This window comes from Chiroxiphia lanceolata, chromosome 1 (genome assembly GCF_009829145.1).
Source record: "Chiroxiphia lanceolata isolate bChiLan1 chromosome 1, bChiLan1.pri, whole genome shotgun sequence".
Classification (NCBI taxonomy): Eukaryota; Metazoa; Chordata; class Aves; order Passeriformes; family Pipridae; genus Chiroxiphia; species Chiroxiphia lanceolata.
Window position 1 is genome coordinate 144819248 of NC_045637.1, and position 27607 is coordinate 144846854.

At 40.0% G+C, this 27607-nt stretch overlaps 1 protein-coding gene across 1 annotated transcript in view; it reads left to right on the forward strand.

Annotated features, from left to right (window-relative positions):
- Positions 1 to 405: 405 nt before the first annotated feature.
- The window catches only part of ADARB2 (adenosine deaminase RNA specific B2 (inactive)), a 305220-nt gene continuing 278018 nt past the window's right edge, over positions 406 to 27607 (forward strand). The window contains exon 1 of the mRNA XM_032708225.1: positions 406 to 1017. Within this exon, the coding sequence (XP_032564116.1) occupies positions 918 to 1017 (100 nt within the window). The 5' untranslated portion in view covers positions 406 to 917. The remainder of the gene's footprint in view (positions 1018 to 27607) is intronic.

Here is a 27607-nt window from a genome sequence, read left to right on the forward strand (position 1 = left end):
AGTTGCCTAAATGAGGCACTGCAGAGTGTTAATGTATGAGTCTGAGCGACAACACACTCCTCTTTTCACAGAGCTTTTGCCCTTGATCGTGAATGTAACGGAGCACGTACCTTAAAAATAACTGGAGATTCAAGGGGAATCTCTACACTTATCCTCTTGCATAAGGTTTGTTGACATAGGGATCCTTCAACAGTAACTCATATTCTTTCTCTGGGAATAATAAGCATCGCAATTAGTGAACTAGTTAATAACTGTGTGGTTGGGGAGGACAGTAGAGGCATTTCTGTGTATGTGAAAGCGAAGTGTTCAGTGTCCACATGGTCTAACGCAGACAAAAAAAAAAAAAAAAAAGAACAGGCTTGAAATCCTGCCTGCAGCCTCCCTTCTTGCAAGCTGCCCCTCCGGCTTTTCCCCGACGAAGGGGCAGGATGTTTTCATTCCCTCCATGGCCATTCTCCCTCGCTTTCTCCCGGGAGCCGGCCACAGCCGGCAGCCCCGGGGGAGAGGAGTTTGGGGGCGAGGGCTGGCGGAGCTGATGTCAGCGCCGGGCGGCGGGAGCGATTGGGTTGCGGGAGACTTTGCAGCAGCAAATCCGCCCCCCTCGCCCCCCCCTCCCACCCCCGCACCATCGTCTTCAAAGCGGCCGGTGCCCAGCAACTCGCAGAGGTGCAAAAAGTGGGCGCGGGGCCGGCAGAGCCGCGGCGGCGCCCCCGGGCATCGCCCCGGCCGGGCCCGGCACGTCGGGGCGGAGGCGCGACCCTCTCGCGGCGGCGGCAGCGCCGAGCGGAGCCGAGGCACAGCCCCGCCACAGCCCCGCCGGCCCGACCCACCGCCCTATAAAAGCCGCCTCCAGAAAACAGGAGAAACTCCGCGGGAGGAGAACACCTCGGCGCGGTGCTGCTCGCTGAGGTACCGGCATGACATCTGTCCTGGGCAGCGGCAGGGCGTCGGGAGGACCGAGCGGGCAGCTGAGATGCAAGTCCAAGAGAAGGAGGAGGAGGAGATCAAAGAGGAAAGGTAAGAGAGGCGGGTTTTTTTCTTCTTCTTTTTTTTTTTTTCTTCCTTTTCCCACTCTCTCTGCCTGCCTCCTGCACAGCATCGGCTGCTCCCGGGTTTATTGTCAGCGTGCCCGGCGCTCGCCGGCACCAGCCCTGCGCTGCCCCGACGGCCGAGGCGGGGCGGGAGGTGCCTTCCCCGCCACCGGCGGGGTCGAGAGGGGCCCCCGCTGTCCCCGCGGCCGGGCAGAGCCCGCTCCCCTCCCCTCGTTGTGTCGGGCCGAGGCTGAACCCCACGGGGGTGCCGGCGAGGGGGCTCGGCAGGCCCCGTCCAAGGCAGGGCGGTGCAGCGGAGCTGTCCCGGGGCTCCACCAGCCCCGGCTCTGCCATCAGGCGCCATCAGCCTCCCCCCGAGCCGCCGGTGCCCGCGGGCAGGAGGTGCCGCTGCCCGGGCAGAGCGCGACGCGGAGCCCTTCGGGGCTGTAGCGCCCACCAAACTACTGCTTTTTTAATTTTTTAGACGAGGCCCACCAAGTTTTTCTGTTTTGGTGCTGTTCCCTGTCCCTAAGTAAACCCTGGTTAGGAAGGCGCTAATTTGCCATAAGCAGGAAAAGTGAAGCTACAGGGTGTCATTGCGGACAGGGAATATGCCCTAGATAACAGCTCTTCGCAAGGCTGTCTGCTTTCTCCTGTAGAGGGGATGGCACGCCACTGCCTGATTTTTGATGGTTTGCCTGCAAAAGCCGAAGTTAACAGGCTGTGAGCAGTTAGAAGTAAAATAAACTGCTACGAGGAGCAGAGTGCCAGAGATGCCCAGCTGCAAGGCATTCGACTGCAGAGATGCAAAGTACGAGTGTATGTCTAAGCAGTAAATATAATCTAATCTGTAATTGTCATCTTTATGTGGTACTCGCACAAGTTTTAGTCAGCTAGCTCGCAAGGTGATGCTCTGGATACTCTGTTTCTCTTTCTGAGTCTAGAAAACCTAACTTGTAGTGCAATTAGCTAAGTGTCTCTTAATTATTGATTATGTTAAAGCCCGTAAGTGCGGTATTTAATAACTTTTCAGAAAGGTGTCAAACCCGCTTTTGTATAGTAACTAGTAAAAAACAGTCAAATGCTAAATTCAAGACTGTATCATTTGATTGTCACTTTTTCATTCGTGAACTCTCTACGTTCAAAATCATAGTAACAAAGAGTAACCTGCGAACAAGTAGAAACAACAGACGCACAGATATATCAGGACTTCAAGTGTGTAACCTTGACTTGTTACTCTGGACGTTTAACAGTTGGTGAGAAGGCTGCCTTTTATTCTGCATTAAGGAATAAATTTTAAAATGCTAAGAAAGAGAGAGCTCCCTATTCAGTCCCTTTAAATTTCCTTATACTCAAGTTGTGCTCTGCAGACTTTTATATGCTGATTTGTTTTAGCAAAACTACTTTTCTAGGGAATTGCAAACTTAGCCTAGCTTTAGCTACCTCTACTTGGCTGGGAAAAAAGAGTGATCCATTAATCTCTGCAATGGAGGAAAGGTGTTTTGTTATACAGGTAAATTATAAGTGTTAATTTTGTTTCTAAGAAGCAGATAAAAGTGAGGATCTTTCAATAAGACTTTTCTGATGCGTCCTTTCTTGCTCTGTTTTGCCAAAACAAGGCGAAAGTTGAATGTCTTTAAAAAAAAAAATAAACAAAACAATAAAAAGTTGCTCCACTATAACTTAGTAGCTGACAGCTATTTGCAGAATGCACGGCTGGAGGTGAATGGCATTCCAGAAAGTGCTTGACTGACCAATATCAATAAGAATGTGCACTTGAAGAGTTCATTGTTTATTCCTCCAAATGTGCTATTGTAACCACTTTTCAAATAATGTAGTTGGTTAGTATACTAATTACAGGCTTGTGTTGGTATGATTTTTATTTTCTTTTCTATGTAATCACAGTATATATTCATAAATATACACATTCATCTACATTCGTGCTGGCAAAAAAAAAATCCTGTAACTTAGGCACACCCAGTATAAAACCTGTTGGATTTTACTCTTATGTTACGTTATTTACTGACCATATATTTCTGCATTTTTTTTTTTCTGATGGTATCCAATGAAAAGGTGTTGTTTAACAGACTATCCTGGAAACTAGTCAAGACAACGTTTATTAGGCTTGTAAATTACTGTGTCTTTATGAGAATGATTGTGGGCCCCACTCTTTTGCAGGTTTGATCTATTTACTAAATTGTGAAAAATCTTTGCAGAGAGTTAGACCAAAGACACTTGCCTTTAAATATTCTCCAGCACACACTTTGTTGTTTATAACAGGAATGCTTTTAGTAGTTGCTTTAAAGTATATCTAGACGTGTATGTTTACACATACACACAGAGAGATAGATACCTATGGACACATGTAGACAAAAAAATTCACTATGGTGTTAAATTTAAATTATTAGACAGAGTAAGGAAAGGAAATTATCTGTCAAATCCGCAATCCTTAAGGAGATGGACTCAACAAATTATTTATACAACTTAATATATTTTTTTACACATGTTACATATGAACTGTGCTTAAAACCAGGTTGAGACGCCACCTGATAGAATATATAGTAATGTGCAGCAGTAGAAACAATTATTATTTTCTATTTAATAGTGTTGCTTATCCTCATCTGAATTATTTTCCATCTTCTCAGTCATATTTTTTGTTCTCGTTAGTGTGAATTATAAATTCCTCTGTCTGGGTATAAGCACTTTGCTCTGTTTCTTTTATAATAAGAACTTCACTCCATTTCTTTTATACCTGGATGCTCTGTTTTAGGAGTTTCCTGGGGGCAGAAAGCAAGTTCAAGCAAGGAAAGCAAACATTGTTCTCTGAATAGCTGAATTTCCTTGTGCATTTAGGCTAAAAAACCAATAATAAACATGTGCTGCAAGAATCAGAGAGATAGGTGATTTCTGTATATGCAAATCAAGCACTGAAAAGTGTAGGACACTGAGTATGATTCCAGTGTACAATATCATCGTCCAATAATTAATTTGCATGCATCTTATTTTTATGCTTATGAAATCCCACAACCTTTTCAGTGTAAAGATCCTGCCTTGAAAATTTAACAATAAATGTCCATGCAATGTATGTCATATTCCAAGCATATATTTGCAGAGTGATTTCACTCAGTTTTACACCCTATGCAGGATGCGTGCTAAAAAGCTAAAATGTGAATACTCAGACCTATTTGATAAATTAGTACAGGTAGAAATATTTTCATTGTCATTTAGAAAATAAGTGTGATAACTCCCACTGGGAAGTAAGTATCTTAATTTTTCAGACCTAATGAAAAATAAATACAGATGCTTATGAGATCATCTGCATACTAATTCTGTGTAGGAGCAGTAATAGATATTTTCTATTTTTCTGTCTCTCTGTTCGTTTCGTTGGTTTTGTAGGTTTTTTTGGGTTTTGTTGTTTTGTTGTTTTGGGGGTTTTTTTATCAATGTGTACAAAATGACCAGAGGTTAGAAAACTATGCCTAATATTTTAGAGTGATCCATTTAAAATTTTTAGGTTTTTATAGACAGTTACTGTGTTTGTGGGTTCTTCTTGTGTTTTCTGCAGGGCTCTGGAATATGGCAGAGTACTGGCAGAACTCAGCACAGTGGCCTCAGCACGGCTTGTGTCGATTTCATAGCCTGTGATATAGATTTTGAAAACATGGCTTGTTTTCCCAGATAAGTGATTATTATAAGTAGACCAAACAAAAGCAGAGTTACCATTTACTGATAATACTAAAAAGGCTACACTTCAGCAGCCTTTCAGTAGCACCATTTTAGAAATCAACATATAGACAGTAAGTATGAAACGGGTGATTGGATGTATACCCATTCTGAGTGATTTTCCAGTACAAGACAACAAATAAGTCACCTTATTTGTAATGCTTTTTATAGAGCTAATGAATAAAGTTAATTACTGGAAACAGGAGAGGGCATCAGGTATCCCTGATGTGGTAGAAAACCGTGGCTGAGGTCGCTGCGGATACAATGGGACACGAAATAAGAGTTGACAGAATAAACTAAATAAGGGCAGCAAATTGGTGAGAGAGGCAAAACGATTGTGAAATGAAATTCCATGAAAAATTAATGAAATAGAAAGATTGTACTGTAGATGAAGGGAGCAAACCAGCTTGGTTCTTCATCATCCTGCAATGCCAAAGTAATAAATGAGTGTGTTTCATCTTGGCGAGGTTCAGGGACACAACTCCTTCCCTACAAAAGGATTGCGTTGTGCTTCAAGATGTGTTCCGCTTATCTTGTACCCTGACAGCTCGAGAGGAAGGGACTGGATTTGGTGATAAAATTAAATTGATTAAACCTTTATCCATCATCTAATTTGGTAGCTTTCTTTTTCCTTTTCTTTTTTACTATTACCTCCAATTTCTGGTGATCCGTGTAATGACAGCAATTTGAGATAGCATCAAGGACATTAGCTACGATGACTGAACTTAAATTTAGAATAAAAATATGGGATTCATGAGTCCATATCTAAATAGCAGATGATTAGGTTATAGCAGAACTGTAACTTCCTAGCAACAGCATGTAATTGTGAGGACAATAAAATGGTGTCTTTTACTTTTAAGGAATAAAATATGTCAACTGTATCTCAAAAAAGTATTAATTATGTAAGTATAAAAAGTACCGGTATGAATAGTGACCACATCTTACATGAACAATGATGTATATAGCCATTTTTATAGTTCTGAACTCAGAATTTGTCAGATGTTTTGCTTTCTTCAGTGCCAAAACGCAGGCATATAAAGCTAGTGGCAAAGAACCATACTGTTGGAAATTGATTCATATGGCTTAAAATTTTGTAGCTTCTCCTTAGTGATTTTGGTAGTAAAATTCTCCCATAAGGTGAGAGCTTTGCTTACGAGTTCCAGTTTAAGTGCTATTAATGGAGTTTTTAAAATACTTAAAGGCAACCTTTTCTGAAGTGATACCCTACAAATTGAAAACACTGCACTAAAAATTACAGGTCAGATGAGATTGTTTTGTAAAATATCAAAATTACTAAAGGTCTGTGCAAACTTTCTTAGGTTCCTCTAACACCTTATAGTTTAGCAAGTCTCATTAAAAAAGCGAACATGAGGGTATCTGTCTGATCTCTGTTAACTGTACTACTTTTGAATTACTGCTGGCCAATATTGTATAGGTTTTGTGAGTAGTAATGAACCTGAATTGATTCCTGTGTTTACAACTAACTATCTCTACAACCTTTCAGGCAGTGTCGCGTTTTTTCCAAGTAAGCGATTAGTTATACAGACAAAAAAGGCTGATATGCATCAGTAGATAGATCATTCTCAAAGCATCTTGGATGAACTTGAGGTTTTCTGTATAAAACCACTCATTTTGCCTGTAAATTTTGTAGGTTGCAATAGTAAAATGAAACGGTTACCTTTCTGCTGTAGCTGACCTTTGTTCCCTCTGTATGAATTTGAAATTAAGCAGCCAACCCAGAGGAGTTTTAACATCATATTGTGATATATAACATATTAAAAAGACTACTTTGTTAACTGGCGGAAGCAGCTTGTCAACCCATACTAATAGGCAACCCTCCCTGAGTCATAAAATAGCCAAATTTAATGGTTTAACAGAAAGATGGATGGAGTTATTGTCATTCAGTTAGTCTAGAATTTCTTACTTCTTACAATGGATTTGAAACATGAGGATGTACTTTTGGGCCCTAGTTTAACAATACACACTCCAGACTAAGGACTGGACACTGCCACGAATGGTTTAATGAAAATCTCTGCCAAGTAAAGCGTGATAAGAAGGGGAGCACGGAGCAGGGCAGAGTGTGTGAAGAGCAGGATGGCTAATATTGAAGATATTACTGTGACATGAATGAATGAAAGGTGTATTTTCACTGGGCATATTTTGTTTCGTTCTGGCTAATCTAGATCCCAAATGTGTACTAGAAATAGTGAGGATTCAGAGACATATGGCAAAAGAGATTAGAAATGTGTAAAATTTCAATAGAAGAAAATTTATAAGATTTATATTGTTTACTTTGGAGATAAATGTAAGAAAGAATATAGTAAACTCATATTAAAGATGGAAACATTATAAAGAAGGTAAATGAGCTGCTCTGATTTATTTCTGAATTATTTTTTTTTTTATTTACAGAGACAGAGGCCTTTAAGGAAGCAGAATTTCAGCATGTTTAATAGGAATGGAAGGACTTTTTCTGTTGAGACTGTATGTAGCTGGCCTGGGAAGTTTGTTCATTCAGGGTATGGAAAAACAAAACTTATGTGTAGGAAGTTGAGGTATTTGATTAGCTCAGCTGAGACGCATGCTACAAAGTTTGATGCTCACTTCAGTGACTGTAGGCTTTGGCTTTAGGTAGGAAACATTAAGAAAGATTTATTTTTTTTTTTAATATGAGATATGAATCCTCTTTTTCAGGAAAATATCTGACTCCTGACTTGCTTGGATTATGTGGAAAGGTGATTTGTAAGCGGTTTAATCGCTTCTGTTCACTGTGAGGCTTTTTGCACGCTCCTGTTTCCCCAGCTGAAGCTGTAGCATGGCAGCGGTTCAGGAGGTGCCTCTCTGCTCGGCTTCACAGCGGTGGCGACGTGCATCCCTCCGCTCTGTGCCTCCCAAAACCAGGAACACAGCTGTGAGGAAGGCAGGAACATTTCATTAGAATATTCCTGACAGCTTTTTTAAGCCTCCTTCCTCTCCATTCCCACTCAACGCCCTGCCTGGTGTGTGTAAAAATAGACTGAAATTGAGACTGATTTCCAGGTTTTTACTTTGATGCTGTAGTGAGGTAAGGATAACAATAAAAATTAATTCTCACCCCCCCACACTTCTTATTCTCTTGAAAAAAGAAACAAAAGGGTGGAATAAAGGGGGAGTGAAAACAAACTTTACAAATATATGATGATTTATTAAGTAGAAAAAAATGACAGGTACTATCCTGACTGCTAGTGCATCGTCATCAGATAAATATTGTGTTGCAGAGGATTACCCCTGCAAGCCATAGTCTGTGTTTGTCAAAGTGTTTCTGCTGGGTTCAGGTTTGGTCCCAGTGCTGTACCAACTACTGCATCTGATTTTGGAGTTGTGCCACTTGTGAGTTCTGTTTCTGAAACCTGCAGTACGTGCTGGTGGTATTTTATGTGCAGTTCTGGAATGAGGTATGAGCAATAAGTAGATTTCAGCAAAATACTTCATGCTAAAGTGTGAAATTTTTTTTTCCCATTTCTTGTTCCTTGTAAGAGAGATGGTGCTCAAAATCATTAACAGAAGCACCTTTCTCTAACTGCTAATGAAACATCAGTGTGAAGAGTCAAAACTGCTGTGAAGTGTGGGAAGAAATAAGTAGAATTTGACAGATATTTTATCTCCATCTTTGTAGAAAGAGATTTACACATAACTGATTTTATGCAATTGCTTGCTTCTTAGCACTTCTCAGAGACTGTGAAATGGCTATATGTTCCTTAAATAGTGGAGTTTAACAAATATAAAATGATGGCTATCAAGCCAGCTGTAATAATGGGTTACCTTGGCATAAGGCCTGATTCTGCTGCCCCTACTCATGGTAAAATTGAAATTGAAACTTCTCAGTATGAGTCAGGGTGGCAGAACTGTGTTGCTGTATAAATTTGGGTCTGTACCTTAATACATAGGTACCTATATACATTTTTGTGTGAAATACAGACTTTTGTTTCTGTCTAGCTGTATGAAGTGAATGACTGTAATAAACTCCAAGTTATATTAGACAAAGGGTCTTAAAGCCTGTAGAGTTCAAAAATATTTACATGAGGGATTTTTATACTCCGTTGAAGTATTTTGTTTAGAGACGTAAAAATAAAATACAGTCATATAATTTGTGTATTTATTCACATCCATCTATCCATACTGTATGAAATTGTAATTTTAAAAATATATGTATAAATATTCTTATAGTATTTGTGTGTGGTCTTTCTCTGTGAAATACCAGTAGTCTTATGGACAAATCACAAAGGTACAATTGCACAAGAATTATAAGATTTTTTTTTTTTCTTTTTGAGTGAGAAAGAAAGAAATAAAAGAAACTTCTTATAAGCCAGATTTTTTAGGATATTTCTACATTCTATTTGTGTAGGTATGTTTTTTGAGTAGCTAGGTAATTTAGTATGGTGAAAACAGGTGCTTATGCCAGTAATACTAAAGTTGGGGAACTCCAAACCTTTACCAAAAAGGTCCTAAGTTTCTTTGTGTGCTGATCTTTCTCCAGTTGAATGTTATGGAAGGACTAACATAACTGGGAGCAGAAGCCAACTTTGAGGTCATGCTCCATATTACATCCGTGTCAGCAGCCCTGCCGCAAACCACCAGACAAAATGCCTATGTATTCTTAGATTCTTGAAAAAAACTTATCTGAAATCAATTTTCATTAGCTGATTTCCAGGTTGTAGTTTCCCTTCCTCATGCCAATCATGAATTGCTATTTACATGTCTATATGAATGATGATTTTGGGAAGCAAGGGCAGAGCCGCAGTGGTCGGCGTTGCCTCATTGTTGAGCAGTAATTAAACTGGAACTCAGCTCTTGCTGCTCTTGGATTTAGGAGTTTAAAAGAAACAGAACAAAAAGGGAATGTTCTCACTGACAGCAGGTTTCCTCCAGCTGTAACTGCTTCAAAGATTATTGATTGATCCATGTTTATCATTTATTTATGCTAAAGTATCTGATCTGTATCTGTAAACTCTGTTGTTTCTAAAATCAAGGTACTTGACTTGTTTGCAATTCACATTTATAATGATCAGTTTTTACAGCTGTGCAACAGAGGTTTGCTTTAGCTGGTGCTGTGTCCACAAAGAGCACTTTTTGTGCCTCCAGCTGAAACCTAGGAGCACAAGTCATTTGATGATGTGGGGTTTTTTTCAATAAAAAATTTCACTGTGCGAATCCTTTAGATTTCCTACACAGAAAGAAGAGGGAATATACAGTGTTCAAGCATAAATGTGAATCTTTTCAGTTCTGCCAGAACAAGTCAAAAGCTAATCTTTCTAGGTTATCTTGTACCCTGTTATATACTTTTAAAATGAAACTTTAGCTCTGCACTCATTTTGCTAAAAAAAAAAAAAAAAAAAAAGAAAAAGAAGAATTTTGTATTTTTTTCATGTTACAGCACAAGGTATAAACTGCAAGGTATAAACTGCAAAATAAAAACAGGCAGTAAGTTACTAACAGCACCAGTTACCAGAAAATGGTTATTAGGTGTCAAAAAAAAAAAAAAAGTAGGGATTTAAAAAAAATGTACATTGTTTTTTGAGTAGCCAGAAATGAAATGGCCTTTTGAAGTTAGATGTCTGGTTTGTAATAGACGTAGTTTAACAGAACACTGCTTTATAGATTGGTTAGCCTAGGACCATTTTTAAGCAGGTGATACATTCTGCTTAAGTGGAGTAAGAAGCCATAGACAAAGATGTTTTCCTGAAGGCTACCAGTGAATTCCTTATTAAATTTATACTTTTCTGATGTAAGGCACATTGGAGTATTTTTCTCTGACAGTGGCTAAGATCATCCTTCTCTTCAGATAATTCCAACTCATCCCAGACAGCAAGGACTCTTATTGCCCAGAGTTAATAGAAGTGCATCAGTGTAATCATACTGGGTACATGCTCAAACTATTAACTTTCACAGACAGAGGCCATATCAGCCCAGTTGACAGAGAGGGAAACTGAGTCAGTCAATAAATCTGTTGCAGAATTAATAAGCAAGAGGTAGAAATTCAGTAGCCTCTCACTCCAGTTTCAAATGAACCTGGCTCTAGTTCGTACCTATCCTTGCTGTAGCTGTATGACATCTGTAGTTGGATCACTTTGCTTGGGTTTGTCATTGTGAATTACTTGTGTGACATGGCAGGTCTCTGGGAGCTGCTCATTCCAAGGTGACCAGTGTGCCAGGCTGCACGCTGTCCTCAGGGCTTGCAGGCAGGAGCAGGTATAATCCCTGCCTGCAAGGCAGCCTGTGCAGTTGTTTGCAAAGCAGCTCTGCCTGGTGGTGTTGGAAAGAAGAGGGCTTTTTATTTATTTATCTATTTGTGTGTAAACAGAGGCATGGGATCTGAGTCTTCCTTGGTGTTAAATCATGTTTGCTCTTTAGTTTCTGGAGGGCTTTTGATTTGTCCCAGAATGGCTTGTTATACATGCTGAGGGTGAGGTTTCTATGTGGCAAAGTTTGTATTAAAAAGGCAACTCTTTCTTTAGTATTAAGCAGCACCTTGCTGACAAGTCTGCAGAATAACTCCAGCTTTGTAACATACAATACTTCCTTCAGATGTTATAAGAATTTGCTTATGGAATTGATTGAAACTATTACAGATTTTCTTTTTTTTTTTTTTTAATGAGATTCGTCCTTTTAGGTGAATAATTTAATTTCAGAAGAATTAAATAGTATCTAAATTTCATAACCTTCATTTCCATTAAAAATCACAGTAACAACCCCTATATTTGTACCTTGCCTGTAGTTCATCAATTTTGTTTATGCATGAACTTCTTGGAAGACTATGAGACTATTCTACTTTAGCTAAATCCACTGTAAATTCACTCTATTCTTTAACAGTTATTCTTTGAATAAAATGTGGCAGACAATTCTTGAGATGAAAAAAGCACCAAGCATTTGTTTCTGGGTCTAGGAAAGCAGTGCTAAAAGTTAAAAATAATTAAATAAAATCTATTCCTTATGCATTATTACTTTAATTTTGCTTCATAATACTACAGCCCTCATAAAGAGTCTCCAAAATTAACTGAAAGCAAGCAGCAACAAATTACACTGTTTTGGGTCTTATAGAGTGCTGTTTTAACAGGAATATGAATTACACACTAGAGCAGCCATCTCAATCTATTGTTAGTGATAAAAAAGGTAACCACAAAGGCTCCAAAAATAAAATAAAAGTGTATGTAACCCTAAAAATCCATGTTTACCACATATTTTCATGTTTTGAATGTGTTTCTTCTTTACCAAAATGCCCATCTCTTTCCTCTCCTTCCTTTTATTATCTTACTCCCCTTATTTGTACCCTCACCTATTGAAGCAGCAGTTATTCATACAAATTATGAAAATGAAAGTATATGTGAGATTGGTGCCTGGATAGGACCAATATATCATCAAAGGTCTTTGGGGTAACGTATGGCCTTGGTTCAGCAAAATCACTTCTTCAGTCATTCTATTGCTGCTCAGAAAAGCAGTAAATAATAAGTAACAAGATCTGCATACAAATGTGCAGGTGCCTTGGGATTTTTTTGTGGAATCAGAAACTGGATGAGAAGTTGCTATTATTTTTCTAAAAATTTTCTAGGTACAAAAGAATTTATAATGCACTTACTTGCCAGCATATATATTTTTAGGACTTATTCTATCTTAGCATATCCAAACTGATCTTGCTACCACTTCCTGAGCTGCCTAGACGTTTCTCTGACACTGGCATGTAAAGTTTTTTCCTGTGCTGTTTAGGCAGAAATGGGAGACAGCAAAAAGCAAAGGTAAGAGGCTGAGACTATTATTTTAATGGCCATTATAGCAAATGCAATGTGAGCATGGTATGCAGGCAGTTGATTGGAAAGAGTGGCATGTAAACCTTGGTTAATTTTGTTAATCTTGCTAATCTTGGTTTCCAATAACTTTCTTTTTGTTGGTTTGCCCCACACGACAGTGTTGCATATGCTGGTGTCAGGCACATACCTGTGTGCAGATGCAGTCATGCACAGGCCTTGTGCAGGCAGTCACCTGAATTTCCATCTGTCGTTTCCCTGTGCCCCAACAGGTACCACTGAGTCTGCTCCTTGTCGAGGAGATGGTGATGACTCACGGAAACCCACATGGCAAAAAGAGACTTTTCAGTCATCGTCAGCTCAGGCTTTGCAGAGGGATGAAGTACAGGTGGGCAGGCATACTACAGGCACCAGGAGATGTGATGCTCTCAGCACATCTGTGGCCAAAAGCGTGGCTTAAGGGTAGCAAAAGTACATCTCCCTGACCAAATATAGGAAACTGTTTCCACCAGCCCTTTCCAGCAGACAGCTTGCCTCTGCTGAATGTTGACAACATATTATATAAATTTCCCTGCAACAGCTTGTTTCAGAAACTTTCCCCAGTAATGTAGATTAAGTTAGAATTTTGTTATGACTACTGTAATGCATATTCATTAGATAAAAGCCCAGACAATTACTGTGATAGTTTCACTAGCAGGTGGAGTATGTTTTAGGATTTGTTGGGCATGGGATTTGCTGGAATAATCTCAGACAAATTTGGGGGATTATTTTTGTGATGAAAATAATTTTCTATGAAAAGTGAGAATGTAAGCAGATTTGAAGGTGATTTCATTATGTTTTTACATTGTTTTTCTTTTACAATTTTAAATCTAGAATAAGTTCATACTTTGAACAAATGCAGGTCTCTCAAAGCAAGCAATAAACCACACAAATAAATGCGTAGTAATATTGTTTAAAATTGCATAAATTGTAAGAAACAGTATTTCTAAAGGGGTATCACTATTACATTAATTTTCCAAAGCTAGAAAAGAACTACAGAAAAATATTTTCTATCTTCACTTGTATAATGTTCACTTTCATTCATTAAGGTTATAGATTAATTTTTGTTGAGTAGGTGTTATTACAGCAAACATGCATGCATCAACATTGTTGAGAATTTGCAAACAAAAGCACAATTTCTTTTAGTCTTTCCAGTAGAAAAGAGAGAAAGATTGAGAGCAGAATCAAGATGAAGAGAATAGAAGCCTCATCCTACCCTTTTAGAGGGGAATCTTTCTTTTTCCAGAGCACCAGGCCCTATGGTTTATAGGAACTTCATCCCATAGGTCATTCTCATATTGGTGGTCAGTGTCTTCAGTGAAGATTGATCTTGATGATAATTTTTGTAGGGGTTGGGGTCATGCTGACTGGCACTATCAGTAGTGAATCACTGCCAAATTAGAGTTTCAAAAAGTAAACAAGGAAGTTAAAATTTCACACTCAGGAAAGCCCTTTAGCTCATCCCTACAGCACAGCATCAGATTTAACATTAAAGGAGGTTTAAAAATACACTTGCCTAGCACAGAAGTTATCAGTCTAGACTCCCCATCTGTTGAATGCCTTACAAGTATCAGTAGCACTTCAGTATCTGACTTAAACAGAAATCACAATGTAAAAATGCTAATAATTTCTCTATGTTGTTTTGTTACTAATGGAACTTCAAAGACTCAATTGCATACGTTTATATTCAATTTCTATTTATATAATTAAGCATAGACTCTCCAGTACTGTGCATATTAATGTGCCAATATGTGCTGCAGCAACATGCATATTAACCTACATGCATATTTATGTAAAGGGCTGAACTCAATGGAAGTTCTGTCCTGGGCTTCATAAGGAGCTTGGATCAAACTCTATATTTTTTTTAAATAAGCATTGGAGCAAATTTCTAGGAATTTATTTAATTCATAGTACTGTCTTTTTGTTGTTGTAGTTGGTTTTTAATTCTTAAGCACAGGTTTTTTGTGGGCATCATTTTCACTGGTTTGTGTAGAGATGTTTCTCTGTTGATGGAGCTGCTTCTCTAACCTCCTTTGTCTTTCTTGCTTTCAGTGTGTTTTAATCACGCTCTCTAATCCCCTATGCCATTATAACTGATTAATTAGCAAACCTTCACATTCAGGCTCCAAATTTTTCTCTTACGCTCAGACCATTTATAATCTCAGCTGAAAAGACAAGATTGAACATCTGCCTTATATTTAATCTCTTTGCATCTTGTACCCATCATGATTATTGTTTGCTCTTTATTATAACTGGGGGTTTTAAGGGTGAAATGTTACATTCTGCATTATCTGGACTCATAGCCTGAAAATAATTCCATGCAGATGGGCCATAGGGAAATAATGAAAGTCAAGGAGTCCACAACTCATGTTCTTTTGTAGAATTTGGGACATAGATGTCCATTTTTTCCAAGAATCGATTTGAAGGACCTGTGGGTGGAAAAAAGATCATAGTAGATTAATTGTTTCTTTTCAAAATTTACTTTGCAAAGATGTGTGATAGAAACGTACATATATTTGTATACTTACAAAAAATAAACAAATCCAACATTTTGATCCCCTTGTCAGGTGCCAAAATCTATGGTTTTCAGAAAATCCCATTAAGGGACCTGCAGCTATCCCAGCTACTGGTGACAGTGAAAGGACCGCCCTCCTTCAGAAGTTTAGTTCTGAGCTTCCCTCGACTCCTTGTCAAGATTTCCACATGAGGCCTGTTTGCTCACAGCTTCTGCAGGGAGCATTTTTCCCCACTGCACTTGCTGTGCATGTTTTTTGATGTAGTTGGGTTTGCGATTTTGAGGGATTGAAGGGAGATCAAGTGCCCATTTGTCATTACCTATTTCCAGCTGGAAACCTTGGGATGGCAAGCTTTCTCTCCCCCCTCACTGACTCCCAGCATGAAGAGATAGTGGAAGAGAAATTTTTCCAATGCATTGTACATTTTTCAACACAGGTACAAGAGTGGCATCTAAAGTAATTTCTTTGCTCATCCCACCTACTTTCCTTTCACCATCTCAAACACCAGGTGACATCACAGGGAGGATTTTTTTTTCTCCAAAAGGAACTATCTGTCTCCAAGTGTCTCATAATTTATGCAGAAATTGCTTGTTTCTCTTTTCTGCTATAGCTGATACCCACATGTCATGTGCATCCAGAGCACTATGTTGTCTCTGCCCTGAACTGGGCCATGGGGCGTATTCAGGCTCTCCAGTACATAAATTCTTACATCGGTTAGATGGTGTCACTCAGCTGCTGGGCTCTCTTGCAAGTACACATTTGTGTTATTCATGTAATCTGAGCCTTTCAAAATCTGTGACAGCTCCAAACACCTTGCAATAGCGTTCCTGCAGGTTTTGGAATGATACTAATAATAGTAGTATAATATAGTTATAAATATTTTCATTATGGAAATATAAGAGGAAAGAAAACAGCTAAAGTCAGTTACTTTTTTAACTGATTTTTTTATTTCCTTCAGGACTTTGGGTGATCTTTGTAGGTATTAGATTAAAAAGTAATTTCAAACATGAATAAGAAATAACATGTGCAGAAAACTTCATTTCTGCTAGAATTAGCAATGTGAAGCACCTTTCTGGGGCTCTGACTCCAGTCTGCCAGTTTCCCACAGAGTGCAGAACAGATGTAGCTGAGACCAATGGAGCCCATGAAGCATTTTGAAATAATCTCTAGCATTCATTTCTTTCCCCAAGAAGAACTAATTTTAAATATTCCAGGAGGCCTTTCAGGAGAAATGGCAACTTCCTCTTCTGACTGCCTCTTTGTTCTCCTCTCTCACAGATGTTTGTTCACTTACAGTTTTGTATTGCCCAGATGCATTGCTCTCTTCTCAGTTTCCAGCTGGTCCCTTTAGCTGCTGTCTTTGGACAGCAATGTATCAGCAAGGAGAATATGAGACTGATGTGACTTAGGCTGAATTTTGGGACAAGCGTTCTTTAAAAGATGCAATGTCTCAAGAAGTGGTAAGGCTTAGGGGAGATGCAAGACCCCATCTATGACAATCTGTTTGCCAGAGGGAGAGCTGATGTGAAACTCACACCTGAGACACTCACCTATGTCACCTTCTGCACATTTCTTTTACAAAGAAGTCTATGAACTCTGTGTGTGTCTGTCCAGGGTACAAGTCAGGGTGCTTGGCTTGGTATGTGCTAGATTGCTGCTGAAATGCTGAGCTCAGAATGGTCCAAACAGCAGCCAGTTCTGCTGGATGTGCTCACCTGAATCTGTGAGAGATGCAATACTAGGAAGTCACGCTGCCCTGTTTCCTCTAAGTCTCCTGGTGGAATGGTGGGAGTGCAGTGGCTTGTTGGTCCCTCCAGCTCTATCAGCAAGGAAGACCTGTGTCTTAGCTGCTGTTTTTCTGGGGTTTGGGGGAAGTTTCACACACTTGCAAAATGGATTTCCTCTAAATGAAGCTCTATTCTGAAACTGGCAATGCTGACAGTTAAAATTAGCTTCTCCTTTATTACTAGGACATATTTTTAGGCCCTAATTCATGTCTCATGTGAACGCAGTCCTCCCACTCTCACACTGGGAGAACTGAACTGGAGTCTGAGGGCTGTGCGTTGCATTTTCCAGAAATAGGTGCAACCCAAGATTCTGAATATTTATATTCTTTGCCTTTTAAAAAATACACCCACTGGTTTTAGGCCTGTATATGGGTTTAAAATAGTTAAAAACTAAAGTAGAAGCTGCTAACCTTTAGGGGGTTTGTCACTCCATCCTATTTTTATTTTGGTTGCGTGAAGGGAAATTTGTCTTAGTTTTCATCTAGATGCTACAAACTGCAAGAGTATAGGCCTAATTCCTATTAAAATACTTTAAGTGTCTCCCATTTTTCACCCTCTCCTCTGGATCTCCAGAGTCACAGCTCTGATCATCTCCAAGCCCATCCACCTTGACACTGCCATCCTGTCAGATCATCTGCAGCCATTGTTCACAGGGGTCAACTCTGCTAAAAATTCTCTTGTGGGAGCCCTATTATGCAGCAAGGGCAGGGTCTGGCCTTCAGAGGAGATTCCAGTTGGTGCCATCAGGTGGCAGTGAGGGGATTTTGGAGACGAAGTTCGACCCCGCCACAGCCTGGGAGGCAGAGATGGCTGAGTAAGCTGGCGAGCCATGGGAACTGTGGCTGCCGTGGAGGGGGCCTGTGATGCCAGAGCCCTTATCTTTCTGCCAGCATCCTGACCCCACTGCCAGCACCCCTGAGGACATGGTCCCGGATAGCTGGGTCAGCATCAGGGGTTGTGAAGAAGGAGTTCAGTGGAACCCCACTCATTAAAAGCCCTGCTAATGCCATTTAACAAGCTGTCCAGCTAGGTGAAGGACTCCAATGAGGATGGGAGTTTATTTACTGTGGAAATGCGGCCCCCGTTCCCCTTAGGGCTGGGTCAAGGGGAGGTAACAGTCTGTGCCAGCCTGTTGGTGCCCCACCCTGCCCTCCCTGGCTATGATGTGTTCTCTGCTTTCAGGTGTTGTTGACCTCTACTGAGTGTTTCTGGGTTTCATGCTGTGCTGGCAGACAAAGTGGGTGACCTTGCAACCTATACCCCCAGGAGCTGCCCTTAAGTGTGCGTGCCTCCCGTCTGGAGGATGCCTGAGCCCAGGTATTGCAGGAATGGGCCCTCAAGGACACATCAGAGCAGCCACAGACTCCTGATGGAGAGTGCTCTGACCTTTGACATTGTCTATGACCGTGTGCTCTTACCTGGGACATCCATTTTGAGGAGCAGAGAAACAGGATTTTATCAATCTATGGTGTGTCAGGGAGGCTGTCCCAGCATCCCTGCACCAGGAAGGCAAACCAAGTCAAGAAAGGTCTGTTTGCTACTCCACAAATTATAAATGGTGTAAAATATGAATGTTTTGCAACAGAACGGGGATGGAATTACAGATCAAATAAAATCTAAAGTCATTATTTTATTTTAAAAATTATCAAGTATCAATTCTGTCAGCGTAATCTGCAGACTAAATGATCAACCCAATAACCACCATCTTGAAAAAGAAAAGAAAAAAATATATATAAAGTTTGAGAGAGGTCTGTTTCATACTATTACATAAATAAGGCAAAATAAATGAGACATTTAGAAAATGCAAATCAGATCTTTCCTTTGTTTTAATCTATTATTATGAGAGCTTGCTATAGGTAGGATTAGAAAATGATCACTGAGAAATATTACTGTGTGCTGAATATTTCAAGTCACCGAGGACTCTCTTCATTTAAAAAAAACCATCAGCAAAAGGCTGTATCAATATATGAATGGAGAGGAATCAGATATTTCTGCTACTGCAAAAAATTAATAACATAAGTCATTTGCATTAGTGCAACTTGATTCTCTTTCTAATTTACAGACACATATCTAGATTAACTGTAAAATATTCCTGGGTTTAGGACACACTGTCCTCCATCGAATACTTAGCCTGGAAAGGTTATTAGCATTGAATGGGGACTGTTCTCTCAGGAGAGCTGCAGATAAAATGACCAGGGAAAGAAATAGCACAACTTCTCAAATTAGCATAATTAGTAATTATCTCTTAATAGCCCCACTTGGCTTTAGAGACTTGGCACTTGAAATTCCGCTTAAAGTTCAGTGAGGAAAAACAAATTTCACGCTGAAATGTCTCAATAACACAGCTGAGCTGCTGAGGTAATCGTCTGGTTTAGGTAAAGGAAAGTAGATGAGCATATGGATAGGGAAGATCTTTCCTGTAAGCACTGTGTTTTTGTTTGCATATGTAAAGCACTCCAGGCTTAATGGTACAATTGCCACTTTCTCTGGGGGTGAGGGGAGGGCAGGAGGATGAGCAGGACTTTTCTCTCTTCTTTAGTAGAGAGAAACAGATGAAGATAATAAACTAAAATGAGGAAATCCCATTCATTTTACACTAAAATAGTGTAATTTCTTTTGCAATTCTAGCTGAAATAAAAAACCCAGAGACAGACAAACAGTGGATAGAAACAGCAGCCTTTATCATAGTCAGTAGCAGAACTAAAACCTTCCCAAATGGGGACAGTTCTCCAACATTTAACTCAAGGCAAAATTGGATGAATAAGCACAGGGAGCCTGGTAACCCTAATTTTTTTCTTTTTGTGGCAGTGAAACAGATGGTTCTCTTAAGATGCTTTTGGCTGGGAAAGAACAAAAGCAGAAGAGAAATATTTACCATTTTTACACACCTAAAGCCCAGTCCTCTTTATCCTCAGGCAGAAAGCAATTTATTCATCCATCCTGATGGAAACAAGCCTTTGTTACTAAGAAGGCACTGGTTTGATTTACATGTTGCACAGCTGGTTGGAAACTTTCCACCGGGAAACACATATACAATTGATAAGCCTTCCAAAAACTAGTTTGAAATAAAAAAAGTTGTTTCACTCTGTCCTCTTTGGTAGGCATGGCAATTCATGTTGGGTGCCAGCAATTCAGCAGTGGATTTATTGTGGTGATGGTTTGCAGAGCTTTGGTTTTGGTGTAGGTTCATGGGTTTTTGTAGGTTTGGTTTTGGTTTTTTTGGGGAGAGGGGTGTATACATATATATATATGTATGTATACATATATACATAAATATATATATATATATGTATGTATACATATATACATAAATATATATATATACATGCAAATATATTCTTAAGTGTAGAGTGTCAAGGGTTGCAGTGGTTCATGCCACACATGGCCCCTCCTCGGCTAGGGTCAGGTGCATTGTAGAAGAGGCACTTTTTGTTCTGCCTACAGAGTGAAGGGGATCCATTTACTGTAGGGAAATAACTCTTTTGGTGCTGTGTCAACACATAAAATAGGGAAGATGAAGATAAACTAGTCAGAGGAGGTTGACAGCTGTTATAAAACTGATAGGCTGACACACTCATGGCCAAAAGACGAAAAGGTTTGGCATAGAAACTCTAATTAAGGTTGGCCAAGGTCCATTAGCTCATCTTCACTAGCAGCTTCATGACCTCACACCCTATGTATCACCCTTTTTATACAGGTTCTAGGTGAGAAATGTGATTAAGCAAGCTGCTATCCTGTGTTTCCAAGGCCCAACCTCTGAAAGCAATTCAAATGCTTCTATCAACCAACAAAATCCATTTCAAAACTGAGAAAGAGCATGAAAGCAAAAAGGAAGAAGGGAGAAAAGAAATGGAAGCAGATCAAAAGAGATGAAATGACATTTGAAAAGTATGGAAATTAGCAGAATATTGAGACTGAATTAATTGCAAAAAAATCCTAAAAGATGCAGAAATCCAGCAGGTCTGATATAAATATTTGCAGGCTGACAGAAAGAAGGGAGATGGGCCAGTACAGTGATGAAATGAACACATTTCTTCCTGTTCCCCTCAACCAGTCCTACTCCCAAATGAGCACTTGACAAATAAATTAAGCTCAAGCGCTAACAGTGGAGCGAGTGCCGAAGAATATTCTGATGGACACCTGAGATATCTCCTGATAGACTGTACGTGGGCAGCTGCTGAGAAGAAAATAGTACAAAAGAAAAATGCCCACTCCCTGACAAGCCTCTTTGTTGAGTGATTGATATGTTTCTGCTTTCCTCCTTCCCTATAATACTGAGAATGTGAGATGCTGCTTCGAGGCCAGAACTATTAAAAAATAATCATCTGTGAACACTAGCTTGACTTTTTTTTCCCCTCAAAGCAGGTGATGGTGAGTGTTGATTTGTCTTGATGCCCCAGACTGGATTTTTAGGGCAGATTTTTCAGAACAGGTCTTTTTTCATTTTGCTCTTAAATCTCATCTTGAGAAATATAGGAGAACCAATTGGTAGTTGCACATGTGTCTCATAGGCTTGTAAAGCTTATTAGAAAGAAAATCTTGGTAAATTCAAGAAACCTGAGTTTGATTTTTGGCTCTGCTGCTGTTGTTTCTGTGACTGTGGCAATCCACTTGCCTCCCTTCTGCATTGGGTCTGCAAGGACAGACAGAATAACTGTCATCACTGTTATTTCTAATTTCTTTGTTCTCTCTCTGTGAGCCCTTTAGAGACCACTAAATTATACCTGAAATAGCATGTTCCTGATCTGGATCTCCTGGTTGATGTTGTAAAAATAATAGCAAAGTTACTCTGGCATTAAGTTTTATTTCTAGACATTGAGGAAGCTGAGCATGCAACCTACAGGTGAACTTTCAAAGGCTACATCTGTGACATTAGATCTTGTCAGACAGCAATTAATTATTTGGCCTAATTCTGTGATTCTTGGCAAACCTTAGTGAGGTGTAAAAGGTGTTTATGTTCTGCTAAAACCAATGCTAGAGAGCAATGCTCAGCATTTCAATCAGGATTGGACGTTTAAAATTGGACAGAGCAAGGAAGAGGGGAAACATGCAAAAATTATCTGAGCAGAAAAATACCTGAGGATAATTCATTCTCTTAAAAAATACCATTGGGTCATACTGGCTTCACAGGTAGCATTTAATTGTGTCAAGCTGCTACATTGTTCTATTTCTTCTTTCCCTTTCCAATTTTTGGAACCATCAATTTTGACTATTTCTTGAATTGTTGGTAATTCAGAACAGAGGCTGAATAAGAATATGTTGTGTATTACATTTGTGTTGCTTTCATACAGAGTTAAGCATAACCTGTATATATAGATCAGTGTAAGGAAATATCAGTAATTTTAAGTGTAAGAGTAAATTGGACAACCCATCAGACCTATAAGGCCTATTCTCCTTCATTTAATAAAAGTAGGTCAATGTAGGTTTTATGCTGTTCACATAAGTGTCACTCATTTTAGCTTTACTAATAAAAGTTAATGGCTGGTTGAGCATTACTGGAAGAGGATATCAGAAAAGAAATTAGAAAAAGATAAATGAGTAAAGAAACATAACAGAAAATAAAGCTCTAATTCATTTGAATGTTCCTGTAAAATTTGTTAAATAACACCAACACCCTGGTTTGAAACTCCCATTTCTAAATGACTAAAGTACAAATGAACTGGAACACTAGAAAAAAAATTATCTTGTATACTTGTTTAGCTCCAGATAAACTATTAAACGCTCAGGAGATGGTGACAATGGGCTTTGTGCAATTCTGTCATGATTCCTATTTAACTCTTGGAGCACGCATTAGATAGTTGAGAATGCCGTGATCAGGCTTCAACCTGTGCGGTTCTGCTTTAGCTATAAAGAACTTGCTGGTTTGGTTTCTATTCATTTTGATAGCCAGGTGCCTGCCTGAGGGGATGATTAGTGACACAAGTAATACTGGGTGACGATTATAAAATATAGACAGGGAGAATGTTGTTCTATCTGCTGCTACCAGCACAAGGTCATTTATTGAATAAACCAAGGGAGTATATAAATATATATATACACATGTGAGCACATATAAATCCCGTTGCATTTTTTTTAATTTGCCTTCTACAGTTTTTAATAATATTGCAATTTTTCATGTAGTTAAGAAACCATTACTTTAATATTTCTCCTACAGGGCCATGGAAAGTAATGAATGAGAGGAGAATGAATTGAGATTATTTTTATTTGCATTTCAGCTTTTGGTTAAGGCATAGACTATACTTTTGTATCTTTCTGAAAGAGTAAAAAGCTTTCAAAACTCTTCAGAAAGGGTGAAAAACTTGTTCAGCTTCACTCGGAAAAAAGCACACAGATTTCCTTCATATCTTGAACCTTGTCACTGACTTTTTCTCAGCCACTTCTTAATAATACTTGAAAGAGACCATTTTAATATGTGTACCTCAAACTAGTTCATGTTAAAATGCTACATCCATCATTACAGCATTTGAAAAACCATTAGTTGTTAGTGCATTTGTCTGAGACTCTTTCGAGGGTCTTGTGACTGGTCCCAGTCTCAGATCACAAGCTCTGTTTGGGTTGTCCCTTGTCCCTTCTTATAGCCTGGAATTGCTGCAGGACATGGGAAGCCCTTCAGTGTCTTTCTCATCCCTTCACTGCCCCTCTTCATAAGCCCACCCTAAGCTTAACAAAAAAAAAAAACACATCAGCAGTAACAAAATCCACTAACAAAACAGGTAAAGGGCATATGGAGATTTAAGATATTTTAAATACTTGACCTCTAAAGGCTGTTTCAGGACAAGCTTTAGATTCAGTCTGAGCCCATATGGACATGACATACCTTAGGCTTTGCTATTTTTTTTACTAAATTTAGAGAAAAAAAATCCCATGCTTTTACATTTGCCAAAGTCAAACAAATTCCCCATTGCATGCTGAGCTAAGGATATCTCTTCTCTGTCCCCGAGCAAAATAGCGTAGTAGCAACTGGAAGCCTTATAATTAATAGAAAGTAGGGGAAATGAGTTATTTCAGTAGGTCATACTCTAGTAAGTGGAAAACTACAAGGCTCTCTGTGCTTCTCACATGGTACTAAATTCATTTCAGGTCCTCTAGGCTGTGAGTGGTCAGGAAACCAATGAGAACACTTTTCTTAGTCTGTCATTTGCTATGAAACACAGAAAGCCACAGGCAGATGTCTAAAAGAATGAGTGGCAAAATTTTCTCCAGGGCAGCTTTGTTGTAGAATAAGACCACTCCCTAGGTAGAAGTCATCAGTGGCTGACCTCAGACATGGTTCAAGGTAGTATGTGTATGTTATATTAGGTAACATGGCAAGTAGGAAAGATATTTCACATGCTGGGAGATGGCAACATTTTGGATGAGCTAGAAGGTGACTAGATCCCTTTGTAAAACAGGTGAAAAAGCAGTCTCTCAAGGAGTAAGAGTGCATTAGTGGTATTCTGGAAGGCATTTAAATTTATTTGACAATCAGTGAAGTCAATCATTTTAATTTTACCCCTTGCTATGACATTCTGTTTTAAAAAGTATTTTAATTCAGTTTTGAAAAGAAATCCCATATGTTTGCTCTCACTTCTGAACGAATTGTTTTATTTTACACACACATAGACTGTATTTTCAATTTGGGCTTTTTTTTTCTGAAAAGAAACAGAGAATTTGGTAGAGTTCTCTTAATCCAGTGTCTCAGACTGGCCATTCCTAAAATAACAATATATATGTATGATTTCAAGGAGATGCCCAACAACAGCCTGGACTGCATCAAAAGAAGCATGGCCAGCAGGTCGAGGAAGGTGATTCTGACTCTCTACTCTGCTTTCATGAGATCCCACCAGTAGTAATACATTCAGCTCTGGGGCCCCAGCTAAAGAAAAATGTGTACCTGCTTGAGCAAGTCAAGAGAGGGCCATGAACATGATCAGGGAGCTGGAGCACCTCCAATGTGAGGACAGGCTGAGAGAGCTGGAGTTGTTTAGCCTGAAGAAGAGAAGGCTCCAACAGGATCTTAGAGCACCTTCCAATACTTAGAGGGACCCTACAGGAAAGATGGATAGGGATTCTTTATCAGGGAGCATAGTGATAGGATGAGGGGTAACAATTTTAAACTGAGAGTAGATTTAGTTTAGATGTTAGGAAGAAATTCTTCACTGTGAGAAGGGTGAGGCACTGGAACAGACTGCCCAGAGAAGCTGGGAATGCCCCATGCCTAAAAGTGTTCAAGGCCAGGTTGGATGGGGCTTGGAGCAACCTGGTCTTGTGGAAGATGTCCCTGCCTCTAGCAGGGGTTTGGAAAGAGATGATCTCAAACGTTCCTTCCAACCCAAACTATTCTATGATTCATTCTTTGATTCTGTGATTTAATACCATAGAGGTGCCATTCAGTGTATATCTCACATATTATGGTCTTGAAGGATACACAAAGTTGTATACCAATAATGCAACTTACTCGAGGTTGGTGGTTCACAGATGAATTCCCTGTAGCCTGATAGGCCACGTGCAGCTTCAGTTTCTGCAGCACCGCCTGAACCATCTAAGGCATGATGCACTTTTGCCTTTTTTCAGCATAACTCTCAAGTTGCAAATACCTAAGGTTAGTCAACAGCATTTTAAATGCGTATTTATCCTGTTCCCTTTAAAATTTTGATAATAAAATCTATTCCTTAAGCAGTCAGTCCTTTGCTTCCCCCGTCTTTCCCCCAGGCATCTGTGGTTATGCAAAGAATCTGTTGTCATGACAGAGATGACTTGTCATTGCATACTTAACTTTTAAACATAGCATTTCTCTTTAAGTCCCACTGACCCTAGGTGTATGAGACCTTATGAAGTTTGAACTTCTAGATTTGTTGTATTGTTTTAGTGGGTTGACCCTGGCCGCATGCCAGATACCCAGTAAAGCCACTCTCTCACTCTCCCTCTGCAACTGGACAGAGGAGAGGAAAAAAAACCAGCTAAGGATTCATGAGTTGAGATAAGAACTGGAAGAGGTCACTTACTGACTAACTTGATGGGCAAAACAGACTCCAAGTGGGGATAGTACTTAAATTTATTACTAACAGGATAAGAGCCAAAGAGTGAGAAATAAAACAGTCTTAAAAACACCTTCCTCCCACGCCTCCTTCCTTCCATGTTCTCCCTCCTCCCTCCCAGCAGTGCAGGGGGAATGGGGGTTATGGTCAGTTGTTGTTTCTAATGCTGCTTAGGGAGAGGAGTCCTTCCCCTGCTCCTGTGGGGTCCCTCCCACGGGAGACAGTCCTTGATGGACCTCTCCAGCGTGAGTTCATCCCTCGAGCAGCAGCTCTTCCCAAACTGCTGTCCTGTGAGTCACTCCTCCACCGGGTGCAGTCCTTCCCAATTGAGCTGTACTGAGGTGGGTCCCCCACAGGGGCCACAAGTCCTACCCGGGAAAAACCTACTCCACTGTGGGCTTCCCTCTCCACAGGCTGCAGGTCCCCGGCAGGACCCTGCTCCATCCTGGGCTTCCCACGAGGTCACAGCCTCCTTCATGCATCCACCTGCTCCAGCATGGGCTCCTCCATGGGCTGCAGGGGCGTCTCTGCACCCCGATGGTCCCCCATGTGCTGCAGGGGCACAGCCGCCCCACCCTGCTCTGCACCACAGGCTGCAGGGCCTCAGCTCCGGCGCCTGGAGCTCCTCCTGCCCCTCCTTCTGCACTGACCTTGGTGTCTACACTGATATTCCCATGTTCTCACTCCACTCTTCCCTGGATGAAATTCTCTCTGTGCAACAACCTTCTGTTCTTAAATATGTTATTACAGGGGTGTTACTATCACTCCTAATTGGCTCAGCCTTGTCCAGTGGCAGGATGTCCATCCTGGAGCCAGATGGCATTGGCTCCACCAGACAGGGGAAGCTTCCAGCAGCTTCTAAGAGAAGCCACTCCTGTAGCCCCCACCCTGCTACCAAAACCCAGCCACAGAAACCCACTACAATTGTCTTTAAAGAACAGGTGCCAATGAAGCCTGTATTTTGGAAATAATAATTAAAAACAAACCTCAGGAGAGAAGATCAAAACCTAAAAGATCTCAGCCCAGATAATTGAGGTTTTTAAACTAACAGATTGATGCAGTCATGGTGAAATGAATCAGAACAAGTAGTAGTTCAACTTGCTGTGGCATGAGCTGCAAGTTTCCCTTCTGTCTTCAAAGGAAGAAGGAGCTGCGATCTGCTTTAAATTCTGACATCTGGTAAAGCATAGTGATGTATGATTTGGCACACAAGCTAGTACATTGCACAACAAAGTATGCCATTTATGAGGCTCTCTAAATATAGGGAAGCAGTTTATTTAAGTAATGCAGTAAATAACAGAGTAGGTATTTTAGTTCAAGGGAGAATGTATAAGCCTTGAGGCTGAATTCAAGCAAGGACATTTTTATGTGGATACAGATCTTGGATTATTGAGACCATATGCCTACCTGTCTGTAGTTTCTGTATTACACAGTGTATTACTGCCTGGCACCTTGCAATAAATGTTCATAATTGGCTAGAAACAAATCTATCTCATTTAATTTGGCCCAAAAATTCTGAGCTGTCAATATGAAAACTTTCTTATACAAATGTAATAGTGGGTCTATATTGTTTAAATTTGTGGCAACTGGAAGTGTCAGGCTCACCAAACACCCTTAACTGTGAAATCTCAACTAAAGTATTTTCTTTGCTCATTCCTTTGGCCACTGATTTTGGGTTTGGGGTTTAAGATTCTGCAGCCCGGAACAATACTTGTTGTG